Raw genomic sequence first — 12,483 nt, forward strand, 5'->3', positions numbered from 1 at the left:
GGCTCTTAGGCAGGCCTGGGACAGTAGAGGTAAGATGTGGCTTAGGTGGCCTCTGAGGTCATTATCAGGACAGCTGGGCATCTGGGGCGTGGGAAAGTACCTGGCCTGCTCACGTCTGGCCTCTTTCAGCTAGGAATGAGCAAGGGCTGCTGATGGGCACTGGTTCCTGCTCTGCCCTGCTGAGGGTGTACAGGATAGAGGCAGATCTGGAGAGCAGGCATGGCATTGTGGGAGCGGTGCCCGGTGGACAGAGCCAGAGTGTGGCTGCACTGGAACCACGTGGTGGCTGCTAGAAGGACTTGCTCAGCAGTTACTCACTACCCAGCCACACCATTAGGCTCCAGGTGGGGCTAAGGACCACATGAAGCGGTGGATACGGCACACACAGTTAGTCAAACCAGCTTTGTCTTGCTCTGCCGCTCAGGAGCCTGGAGCCTGTTTTCAACCTAGACATAGAGCAACCCTCCTCAGCCTCCTAGGGCTGAAAAGAGCCACCTGTGTGTCACTGGGCAGGTGCTCAACCTCGCTAGGCTCACACGTTCATCTGGGACGTGGGACCGAGGACACTGACTGCCTCCCAGGGCACGATGCCATTCAATCAGTGTCTAACAGAGTTAGGGCCATGGATACCACTCCCACCCCCAACGTCAAGCCCAAGTGGAAGAAAACAGATATGGGATTTATTTCTTAAATACTCTCTCAACACAGCATGTGTAGCGCCTGCTACAGCCAGGCAGACAAACATAAATTAAAGTTACTGGGCATCCAGAGAAAGGCTGAGCTGGACCTTCATCAGTCCCAGCCAAAGTCCTGGCCAGTCATCTGGTAGAACTTGCGGTTGAAGGGCCGGTAGAAAGCCCGCAGGCGCTGAACCACAGCCTCCGGCACTCGGGGGTGAGGCCGGCCCTTGGATTTACCCAGGCAGCGGGGTCGACCACTGCCCTGGGCCTTTTTGAGGCAGGGGAAGCCCTTGGTGGCATTGAAGTAGAAGTGCTTGTCAGTGACCACCCGCTTGAGGCCCAGAAAGTCCTGTACCCGGCCCATTTCACCGGCTGGATCAGTGACTAGGCGCTCTCCACTGACAAACAGGAAGTGGGACAGAGGGAAGTATCGAAGCCAATTGTCTAAGTGCTGGGCATAGAGGCCAATACGCACAGCGCTCCAGGCTGTGTCCACAGGACCCAGGCCACGGCGGAAGGCCAGGGCACGGAAGCTAGGCAGGCCTGGGGTCTTGGAGAGTGTCTGTGCATAATCAGAGATGGCCCGGGTCACAGGGTTCCGCACCACCACAATCAGCTTGGTGTCTGGGGACATGCTATGGATCCGGCGGGGAGCCTCCTGAGTCACAAAGTAGCTGGGGGTTTTCTCCATGGTGATCTGCCCATCCAGGGTGCGTGGCATCAGACCCCTGTGGAATTGCAGAGAGTAACTGAGTGATCAAAGCACACACTTCTTCCAAAGCCATTTATTTCCCTTCCCAGCGAGCTCAGCCCTTGGGGCCCAGGAACCAACCTCTCCTCCTCTGAGAGAAGCCTAAGGTGGGCTATCCTTCTCCTCTCTTAGATTCACCCTCCTGAAGTCCTGGGGACCCCAACCCAATGTGGGCCTGCAGTGGAGCCCAAAGCCAGGGCTGCCCTAGTCAGTACAGCTCTAGGGTAAAAAAAAAGTGACAGTCCCAGAGGGTGATGGCCACCAAGACATTCTTCAAGTTTTATGACCCTTCTCCCTGAAGTACCACCCCCACAGAGTCCAAGCCAGTCCCACACCAGAGACCAACCCACCCCTTCCAAGGCTGCTTTGCCTATCCTTGACCAGGCACCCCAAGGCTGACCAGCACAGACCCTCCAGGCCTCTTTACTGTAATCACTGACCATGAACTAGGTCATCGATTATGCAGCTACCAAAGTCTAGCCTCCCTTCTTCCCTCCCTCCCTCCCCTAAATTCAATCTTCCCCTCTTGACCTTCAGTTCTCTCTGGGCCCAGTGAAGAACGCCAAACAGTCACCAGCAGAGTCTAGCACCCTTAAGAAAGTCAGGGATCCACCTGGGGCCTATCCCCAAGTCCTGTAGTAGCCTTAGGGTGCCAAGAGCCAACGTTTCTGAAATTTCCTTCATTCTGGAGAAGAGTGTTGGCCTAATCCAAATATTCAGAGAAAGCCGGCAGACTAGAGCCAAGCCCGAAACTGAGGGGAGCCCACACAGAGCCCAGGCAGGCCCAGGCACCCTGAGAGGTGGCCTCAGGCTGCGCCTGCCAGCCAGTTAGTACACAGTGAGGTAGGGCAGGGTGGGGCAGGTAAGTTAAGCAAACAGCTCCAAAGAAAAGCCAAGAACTGGGTCAACAGAGGCAGAGGCAGCGGGGCTTAGAGAGAGAGAGAGGGACACCTGTCCAGTCGTGACTCCCATCCTCTTGGGGACATTGTCCACCCCTCACTGACCACCTCTAGGACTCACTCTGGTCAAGCTGACACACTGGACTAAGCCCATCTTTACTGAGTCAAGGGTCTTCATTCTCCTCTCTCTGCCCAGGCTCCCAGGCAAATACAGGCAATGCACAGGTGCCATGCTGCGGTGTTTGGTTTGGGGGTGCTGATAATGGACAAGGGATATATGCATCTACCCCCATTAGACCAGGCAAAAATGAGATGAAGCCTAGATATGGTGGTACATGTCTATTACCTAGGACTCTGGGGACTGAGGCAGATAGGATAGAGAGTCTGAAAACAGGCTAAACTACACAAGATCTTGTTGGAGAGAGAGAGAGGAGAGAAAGAGAGAGACAGAGACCCCCAACATTACCAGGCTCCTAACATCATCCATGACCAAAGCCGAGAGAGGTGAGTGACACGTGGGAAACCCTGCAGAGCAAGGATGCAGGCAAAGCTGGTCTGTAGAAGTTATAAGGATTTGTGACTCGGTCCTCCACCTGGATGACACGGTGAACCAGGAAACTCCCCCATTCGATAGGAAGAAATCTTAAGACTGAGAAGGAATAGGAAGGACTAAGGAGAAACAAGAAGCCTCAGGCCTCCTCCCAGCCTACCATGGATTCCATAGGGTTTCTGTTCCCAGAGCCCCTGTCCCCGGTACTCTGTCTTGTACAATCAGGATCCACATACTGTCAGGGAAAGTTCAGTAAGCTTAGGCTACAACTCTAAGGTCTGAGAACCAGTCCCAAGCCCTTCTGCAACCTGACATCTTAGGCATCAGTGATCCTCCGCGAACCTCAGGAGCGAGTGAGCGTGGAGAGGAGAGAGCGGTGTGTTTGGAAGGTGAGACCAAGCAGAGCAGAGTTCTGTCAAGCTGCCCCATAAACCTTCCCTCTCTCCTGTTGCATTCACCCCATCTGGTTTGCAGTTCTCCGTGGCTCCCAGCCAGCCTGAGACCACGCCCCCTGCTTGCCCAGCCCTTCCAGAACCACCACTGTATCCCACACCTCATTTGGGTCAGTTCCAAGGGGACCTTATCCCAGTGTCAGAGAGTGCTAAGGAACCAAGTCCCCAGTCACAGGAGGGAAGAAAGCTCAGCACCTCCCCCTGCAGACCCAGGCACATACACCTATGGCCTGATCTTAAACACCAGGAGCTACAGGGATTCCCCTACCTGTACCCCTCCTTACCTTTTCTTGCTTTTTCAGAAAATATTACTGACTGACACCCCAAATCTTCAATAAGTGAGGGAGAGTGGGCTAGTAAATGCTGCATGGTTTTGAGAGTGGCCAGGGGCCATGGCCCCCAAGAGAAAAGACCCTGAAAAGCTTAAGAAGCTGGGAATGTAACTCAGTTGATACAGTATTTGCCTAATGTGCACAGGTCCTGAATTCAGCTCTTAGAACTGTATACAAACTAGCCATAGGCTGGACATGGTGGCATGCGCCTGGATCTCTTTGAGTTTGCGGCTGGCCTGGTCTGCACTTCTGCACAGCAAGTTCTAGGCCAGGCAGAACTGCAGAAATGGGACCCTGCCTCAAAAAATAAAAACAAAAATAAACAAAGTAAGTCCTCTTGATTTGATGACATGGCTTCACAAGTAAGGACACTTGCTGTGCAAACCTGGTGACTAAATTCAGTCCCTAGACTGTGAGTGGGAGGAGAGAAGAGTCCTGAGTTAGCCTCTGACCTATATGCTCATTTCTCTCTCTCTCTCTCTCTCTCTCTCTCTCTCTCTCTCTCTCTCTCTCTTTCTCTCTCTCTCTCTCTCTTGCGCGCGTGCGTGCACACACACACACACACACACACACACACACACACACACATGCCATAGTGGTACCTGTACTAGAGATACTATTAATCATTCCCTGCACTCATGAGGTATAGGCAAGAAGTTCAACATTTTCCTTGGCCACACAGGGAATTTGAGGCCAACCTGAGCTACAAGAGACCCCAAAACAACAACAAAGTCAAAGAAGTGATCTAATGGAGAAGCAGGGAGGAGAATGGGGGGGGGGCAACCCAGGCCCCCTCTGCTGAGTCCAGGGCTGGTCAGCTCACAGCCCAATGCGAGCACTATTCCAAAACCTCACCGGTGGCTGCTCGTTTCCCTCAACCCATACCCAGACAGAGTTCTGCAGGTTCTGGGGGCTCAGCCCAGGTCCTGTGACTGGAGATACTGAGTCAGAGGTGCTCATTCTCAGAGGCTCGGTGTATACACGAGAACACTACCCGATGAGCGGTTACTAGAGAGGACAGCAGCCTTTGTGGCTACAGCCAGGTGAAGATGCTAAGCTGCACAGTCCCGAAGCCCACCAGGGTCGCTCTGCTCACCCCACGCTTCTGATTAATAGAATGAGGCCATGGGTTCCACTCCTCCCCAGCATCCCATGCTTCCAGACGGACTCTACAAATATGGTGTGTTGCCGGGTGGTGGTGGCGCACGCCTTTAATCCCAGCACTCGGGAGGCAGAGGCAGGCGGATCTCTGTGAATTCGAGACCAGCCTGGTCTACAGAGCTAGTTCCAGGACAGGCTCCAAAGCCACAGAGAAACCCTGTCTCGAAAAAAACAAAACAAAACAAAAAAAACAAACAAATATGGTGTGCTGTCCTCACACTCCCTACGACCATGCCGGGAACATGTACTCTCCTCAGGTAGTACAAACCTGCAGAGCCAGGAGCTTATCTCCCAAATCCAACAGTCTCAATGCAAGTTAACAAATGGAAGGAAGGAAGGACCTGGGAAACAGAAGCTGGTGTGCCTGGGCCACCCTCACTAATCCTCCAGGTGACTTTAACTGAGCACAGACTTGCAGATGAGGCAAGCCAGTCTGTGAACCCCCATTTCCCCACAGGAAGGGACAGAGTACCTAGAGGCCTGAACAGCTGCAGGAGGCAGTGGTGGGCCTGCCTTCAGCCTCTAATACCAAACTCAGCAGGGGAGGGGCTGACCATCCACCAGGACCTATGACTGGGGCGGTGCTCCCCACATTCCACTGCTGCACCCCAAGTCTGTCCTGGGTGGAGAGAGGACAGCTGCAGGAAGCTGTATGCCAATATTCCAATCTCCACCCTTGGGCTGCTCTGAAGGGCAGGGTCTCCCTCTCCAAAGACCAAACCTAACTTTCTCCAGATTCCAGCAGTCAAGAAAGGCTCACCTGATGGAGGGTGGGGAGAGGTTCGCGGGGGGGGGGGGGTAGGAACTTTCTAGAGAGCGTCTAGAAACCTGGAGGTTCAGATAATTACCCATACTTACCCAGACTTATAATTGGGGGGCGGGCACGAAGGGATGATAAGGCGCCTAAGCTCCAAGTATTTCTAAGGCTCCCAAATAATCCCACTGGGGTCATATTAATATACTCCATAATAATATATGGGTATATATTAATAGTTTAGTGGTGGAATACTTGTTTAGTACATATGAGGCTCCAGGTTCAGTCCCCAGTACCCGACCCTTTAAAAAGGAAAGTCTACCTACCTGCCCAGTTATCTCACTGGCTTGAAAATACTTCCCAGCTAGGATCACACCTTGTCGAGTCCCTCAGCCCACCCAACAGGAGAACGGGCTTTTCCCTGAGGTTTTCTAATCCCTGGAGCCCTTGGCTATAAAAGGCCTTCCTTTGGGGGCCTCATCCACGAGGTCAAGTTTGTTTCTCTAACAGGCTTATTTCAGACCCTATTTGTCCTGGGTTCCGGGATCGCACGAAGCCCCTGAGCTAAAAGCACAGTCCGTGGCGCACACAAACGCCGAAGGGGCAGACCAGCAGGGGCGCTCACCGGTACCAGGCGAGCCCGCGCTCGTAGCACCTGTCGAAGAAGTGGGGTTCGGAACCAAGTGCACGGACGTCAGGGTGCAACCGCAGGAACTCCAGCAACGCGCGCGTGCCGCCTTTCTTCACACCCACGATGAGCGCCTGTGGGAAGCGCCGGCGCCCCGGGCCGCTGGCCACCGGCAGACCTGGCGCTCCCAGACGGCGGGAGGAATGGTGAGGCTCGGCGGGCACGGGAACCGGTGCAGGGGCACGGGCGACAGCTGGACAGCGGCCCGGGAGGGCAAAAAGGCAGTAGGCGCCTAGCAACAGAGCTACGAACGCCAGCGGAGCACGGGGAGCACGCAGTGCAGCCCCCTGCCCCGGCCCGGCGCTCTGGAGGTCCCCAGCTCCCCCGCCTAGACCGCCACTACCTGCCATCGGGTCGCGCGGCGCCCAGGTCTGGGAGCGGGGAAAGCAGACAGGAGCGCATCCCGGCTGTCGCACGCACAGCCCGTGGGCTCCGGGCTTCTGGGTTGAGCTCAGCAGCCCAGCCGCCCCGGAGCTGGAGGATGGGGGGGCGGGGCGGGGCCGAGATGCCCCTCCCTGTCCCGAGCTCAGGCCACGCCTGGAACTCGCAGACTCCCGCTAACTTCGAGCTCGAATGGAAGCCGTTCGGGCTACTCCCAACACTCTTAAGCTGGTCTCCGGCTCACTTGACTCCAAAGTCTTCGCTCTTAGACTACGGGAATGCGGTGGCAGGGAGGGACACAAAGCAGCGACAAGGACTTGGAGAATGAGAGATCCAGGGCGACAGGTGTGCGGTCTCAACCCTGGTTTCCTGAAGCCGGAGCCTCATCGCTGGGCGAGTCGGCAGACACATAGGGTCCAGAAGTCCGCCTGTGCAGGGAGGATGAAGCCCGGCGGGCATCCCGCGCAGAAGGGGCGGTCCCCAATCCTGAGCTTGTGGCAGGAATGCTCACTCCTTGCCAGCAGTCCACCTAGCCATCCACTAGAGTGAGAGCTCTGCTCCGGGGAGAGAACTTATTAAATGGTCTGATGACCATTTTAGAGTCCAGGTGACAGATAGAGCTGGCCTCCCCAAGATGTCGGTGATCCCCTCGAGAAATTGCAAAGTGGCTCCCCCAGAAATTGGAGAGACCTGTACTAGGAGGCAGAGAAGGCAGGCACCTAGCCTCTGTCTGTGGAGCTTCCTCTAAGTATGGAGAGGTCCCCGGGCTCCTACATGTGTGGAACTTGCCAGTCGAGGACAGTTCTCCCCCATCTCCTGTTCCAGGCTCACCAGGTGCTTGCTAGAAAAGCGGAGGGGAAAGAAAACTCCAGGAGGGTGAATAAGCCATCCCGACCCAGGGGAAGGGTAACTATGCCTAGGGCTTCTTTCTGCCTTGGTCCAACTTCCTGGCTGCTAGGTCCAGTCCCTGACCCCATCATAGAACCTCAGCCCCGTTCCCCAGCCTCTGCCCTAGGTTCTGTTCCTGGGCCTCAAGGCATCTGAAAGTTTCTCATCACTGTGGGCTGTCTCTGAGGAGGGCAGAGAACTTCAAATGACCCACAGACATTTAGTTCCCACACCCAGGGCAGCTGGGTCCAAGGAGTCACCCAAATCCAGTCCCAGACACCAGGCTACCTTTGCTTGTCAGGGCAAGCTGGTGCCAGCAGTCCTGTGGGCAGGTTTTAGCCCAGCACCGTCTGGGAAGCGTGTCAGTACATGCAAGATCCCAGGAAGTTCTCCTTCAGGTCTAGCTGTAAATGGGATTTGTTGCAGGCGTGCTGGTTCTCAGAGCCCTCCTAGGGAGGTCCCACACTGCAGTATTGCACCAACACAGTCTAAACTGTCGCCACTTAGGACTCTAAATCCCCACCCTCATTCCCAAGTGTATTCCCTAGTAACTCTCCATCTTCCCAGCACTGGCTAAGTTCCCACCTCCGGCTCTTGGTTCCCCTGTTTCCTCTGCAGGGAGCCTTTTCCACAGGGCTGAAGTCTTCCCAGGAGACACTGGCCCAACAGCAAGATGAGTTGAGCATTTGGAAGCTGACCCCCTTTCTCTACTTTCTCTCTGGCTCTGTTGGTGGAAATGGGTACAAATCTGGGAACATCCTGGGTGACACGAATGGCCAAGGTCTCCCAAGCACCCAATGGGGATCCTAGCGTGCAATGAGTACTTAATAAATCTGATTAGTGAGGAGATAGGGAAGGCTTTCTGGGGTGAAGGCCAGGCAAGGAGGTAAATACATTCCAGGCAGAAGAGAGAGTGAGGTGGTGGTAGGTGTACAGGCTCCATAGTGGAATACATCTGAAGGAGACCAGAAGTGGGCATGCAAACTCATCCTTTAGAGAAGTAGGGGAGGGCCTTAAAGTCCCTTCCTCTAGCCTTGTGGCCACAGACTCTGGCTACCTCCAAGTTTTCATTCCTTCCTTCTAGAAAGGAAACCAAGATCCTGACCCAGGGTCTTTGGGAAAGCAGCTTTATTATTGAGGTACAAGTCACATACTATCCAAAGCCAGAGGTCACTGACTTCCAGTTTTTTTTTGGTTTTTTTTAATATTTATTTATTATGTATACAATATTCTATCTGTGTGTATGCCTGCAGGCCAGAAGAGGGCACCAGACCCCATTACAGATGGTTGTGAGCCACCATGTGGTTGCTGGGAATTGAACTCAGGACCTTCGGAAGAGCAAGCAATGCTCTTAACCTCTGAGCCATCTCTCCAGCCCTGACTTCCAGTTTTTCATCATGCTGTGCAATCATGACTATCATCAATCTTAATTTTTATTCTGTTTTAACTGCATGAGTGTTTTGCCTGCATGTATGTATGCATACCACATATGCCTGGTGCGTGAGGTCAGAAAGTCTGGTTCTCTGGGACTGGAGTTACAAACAGTTGTGAGATACCATGTGGGTGCCTGAAATTAAGCCCAAGTCATCTGGAAAATCAGTCATTATCTTTTTGGGGGAGTTGAGGGGGATTGTTTATTTCTCAAGACCAGAGTTCTTTGTGTGGCTTTAGAGACCAGGCTGGCCTCGAACTCAGAAATCTGCCCGCCTCTGCCTCCAGAGCGCTGGGTTTAAAGGTGTGCGTCACCACCGCCTGGCTGTAGTCAATGCTCTTAGCCACTGATCAACTCTCACTTTTATCCAGCTTTGAACATTTTTATCGCTCTCAAAAGGAACCCTAGAATCGTTAGCAGTCATTCCACATTATCTCTCCCCAGCTGTGCCTGGTGGCAAATCACCAACGCATTTCTGCCTCTCTGGACTGGCGGGCCTATTTCCTAGAAATCGACTTGTCATTGTCCGTCAGTTTGCCTCCGTCTTCTCGCGGGCTCTTCCACTGTGCTGCATACTGAGGCTCCATCCTGCAGGGCCTTTTAGTTCCTTCGTGTGGGAACTTCATATAGCTCCCTGTCTCCCTTCAACCACTGCAGAACCCATGGATAGTGTCCACTTTCTGGATATAACTATTTCTGGTTATAAACATTCATCTATAAGGTCTTGGAATTTTGCTCTGGAGGAGAATTTCTAGGTCTTAAGGTAACTCCACTTAATACTTTGGGAAGCGCCTCCTACTTATTTTTTCTTTCTTTTTAAGGATTTATCATCTTAATTCTGTGTATGTGTGTGGACCTCTATGTGAATCTATGTGTGTGTCAGTGCCTAAGGAGGCTGGAGGCATTGCGCTCCTCTGGAGCTGAAGTTAAAGGCAGTTGCGAGCTCCCTGACATGGGTTCTAGGACCTGGATTAAGGTCCTCTGCAAAGGCAATTACACACTCTTAACTAATGAGCCATTTCTCTAGCTCCAAAGAACCTCATTTTGAAAAACTTTCTTAATGCTGGGGAGTGGAGGTGCAGGCCTTTAATCCCAGCACTCAGGAGGCAGAGGCAGGCGGATCTCTGGGTTTGGGGCTAGCCTGGTCTACAGAGTGAGATCCAGGACAACCAGGGCTACACAGAGAAACAAAACAAAAAGAAGAAAGAGAAGAAGGAAAAGAAAAGCTTTGTTTGTTTTGAGTGTGACAACTTATTGTGTGCACATATGGATGCCAAAGAACAAAGGCATCTTTTGTCTTACAGCCTTTACATGGGTCACAGGGTTTGAACTTGGGTTACTAGGTTTGCACAGAAAGTACCTTTACCCACTGAGCCATTTTGCCAACTCAGAAATGCCTCTTTGAAGGTAAAAGTTGATTCCAGAAACATCCTCTGTGTTTCTCAAAAATATGTTTACCCACCTCCCTCCCTTGGGACGTCAAGGCTGGTCCTCGGCCTGGCTCCTGGCCTGCTTTGCTGGCAGGACCCAGCCCCCCAGATCTTTGCTGGCAGGACCCAGCCCCAGATCTTTGCTAACATCCTCCTGTGTGACCAACCTATGGACAGTGGATCCTATCTCTAAGCCATGGAATCCTGGGAGGGTGACTTGCTTCCTGCTGTCTGGTTCTACCTCTTTTGCTCAAAATTAAACATGAAGTTCCTGAGGAGTCTTCATCTTAAGAGCACCGCACATGCCGGGCGGTGGTGGCACATGCCTTTAATCCCAGCACTTGGGAGGCAGAGGCAGGAGGATCTCTGTGAGTTCGAGGCCAGCCTGGTCTACAAAGGGAGTTCCAGGACAGGCTCCAAAGCTACAGAGAAACCCTGTCTCGAAAAACCAAAAAAAAAAAAAGAAAGAAAGAAAGAAAGAAAAGAGCACCACACATAATTCCAGCACTCGGGAGGCAGAGGCAGGCGGATCTCAGGGTTTGGGCCAGCCTGCTCTACAGAGCGAGTTCCAGGACAACCAGAGCTACACAGAGAAACCCTGTCCCCCCAAAGAGAGTGGCGATAATGGGAGGAGGCTCAGTGGCTTAGAGTGCTTGCTGCTCTTTCAGAGGACCCAAATTCAGTTCCCAGCGCCCACACTGGGCGGCTCATACCTGCTGTAAGTCCAGCTCCAGGAGACCCGATGCCCCTCTTGTGGCCTCCATGGGCCCTCACTCACACATGTAGCCTATACTTATATGCACACACCACATAAATATAAATAGATCTTTTTTAATGGAGGTAATGGCAGACTCTCCTTCTGAAACAGCTCTGAGGATTTATTGATAGAAATGAATGTTACAAGAAATAAAGCGGGATAATTGGGAGTCCAAGGTCATCCTCAGGTACACAGTGAATTTGAAGTTATTGTGGATTACATGAAACCCTGTCTCAAAAAAAAAAAAGCTCAGGGTGTGGCAGAGTTCCTACATAACCCAAGCTGGAGGGAACTCATGGTTCGCTGATTTTGTCAAGGAAGGACAGCCAGGCAGGTGCTTGGTAGTCTCTGAGACGTGGGTAGTTCAGCTCGGTGTTGAGGATGGAAGGGAGAGGCCTAGGACGCAGGCCTGTGAGCATGCCCCTGGGGAAGATAGCTGACCAGGGCAGTCATGGACAAATGCCAGCCACCTACCTCTGCCTATTCTCCCATCAGAGACTAATTAGTTCTTTGTGTGTGGTTTGTTTTTCAGTGCTAGGGATGGGCTTTGCCCATGTTAGCCAAGTGTCCTATGAGTTACACCTCATCAAGGTTTATAGGTAATTCTGACCCCTGGTTATCTTGACCTCACAATCAGTTCCAAGAGGCAGAAATGAGCATCGTCAGGACCCCTTTGGGGCTCCAAACCTAAGCATGGTGGGCACTCGTCCGTGCTTTCAGTGCGACTGTGTCTTTCTGTCTGATTTTTCAGCCTTTTGCAGTCTGGACTCCTCTTCACAGTGGGTACCCCTAGTCTGGGCCCTCACAGCAGCAGTGGGTACCCCCTAGTCTGCCCCCCCAGCAGCAGGGCAGGCCAGCAGGGCTGCCCCTCTCTGGAAGATGATTAATGCATTGCTCAGTCTCTCCCTCCATGGGGGACTGCTGGGGGCATTAAGCACATGTGAGAGCCCCAAGACCTCCTCCCTTCAAACCACACCCTTCACCCCCAGACCCACTCCTGCAGCCTGCAGAGCCCAAGCCTGAAGGGAGTGATGGGGAGGGGCTGAGACCAGAGGGTGGGCCCAGATGTCCTTGATTTGTGTGGGGGTTTTTCCACTTTGGAGGCCGGATATGGCTCCATCCCAGGGAGGAGCCCTTGAGAGAGACCCACCCCTTCCACCCAGCCCTAGAGAGTTCGCTTTACTTCACCCTGGTGGGAAAGGAGGCCAGGCAAGAGCCCACTCTGGGGACAGTGAGGGACAATGCTGACAATATAAAGGATCTAGGAGCATTCTCTGTCCCTTTCCCATAGGTGACCTTGACAGAGATTCAGCCCCCTGAACCGTCCT

General features: G+C 53.1%; 1 protein-coding gene across 4 annotated transcripts; it reads right to left on the reverse strand.

The window, feature by feature from the left end:
• Positions 1-658: 658 nt before the first annotated feature.
• On the reverse strand, positions 659-6,776 carry Hs3st6 (heparan sulfate-glucosamine 3-sulfotransferase 6). Of its 4 annotated transcripts, none has more exons than XM_075941575.1 (2): positions 6,611-6,776; positions 659-1,408 (listed from the first exon to the last, which is right to left on the reverse strand). In XM_075941575.1, the coding sequence occupies exons 1-2, from the start codon at positions 6,667-6,669 to the stop codon at positions 793-795; spliced, it is 675 nt and encodes a 224-aa protein (XP_075797690.1). In that variant the 5' UTR covers positions 6,670-6,776; the 3' UTR covers positions 659-792. The 4 variants fall into 4 exon arrangements, with proteins under 4 accessions (XP_075797690.1, XP_075797689.1, XP_075797692.1 ...); XM_075941574.1 differs by having other exon boundaries at positions 6,205-6,747; XM_075941577.1 differs by lacking the exon at positions 6,611-6,776 and adding an exon at positions 5,906-6,037.
• Between the last annotated feature and the right edge of the window lie 5,707 nt (positions 6,777-12,483).

Source organism: Microtus pennsylvanicus, chromosome 11 (genome assembly GCF_037038515.1).
Source record: "Microtus pennsylvanicus isolate mMicPen1 chromosome 11, mMicPen1.hap1, whole genome shotgun sequence".
NCBI lineage: Eukaryota > Metazoa > Chordata > Mammalia > Rodentia > Cricetidae > Microtus > Microtus pennsylvanicus.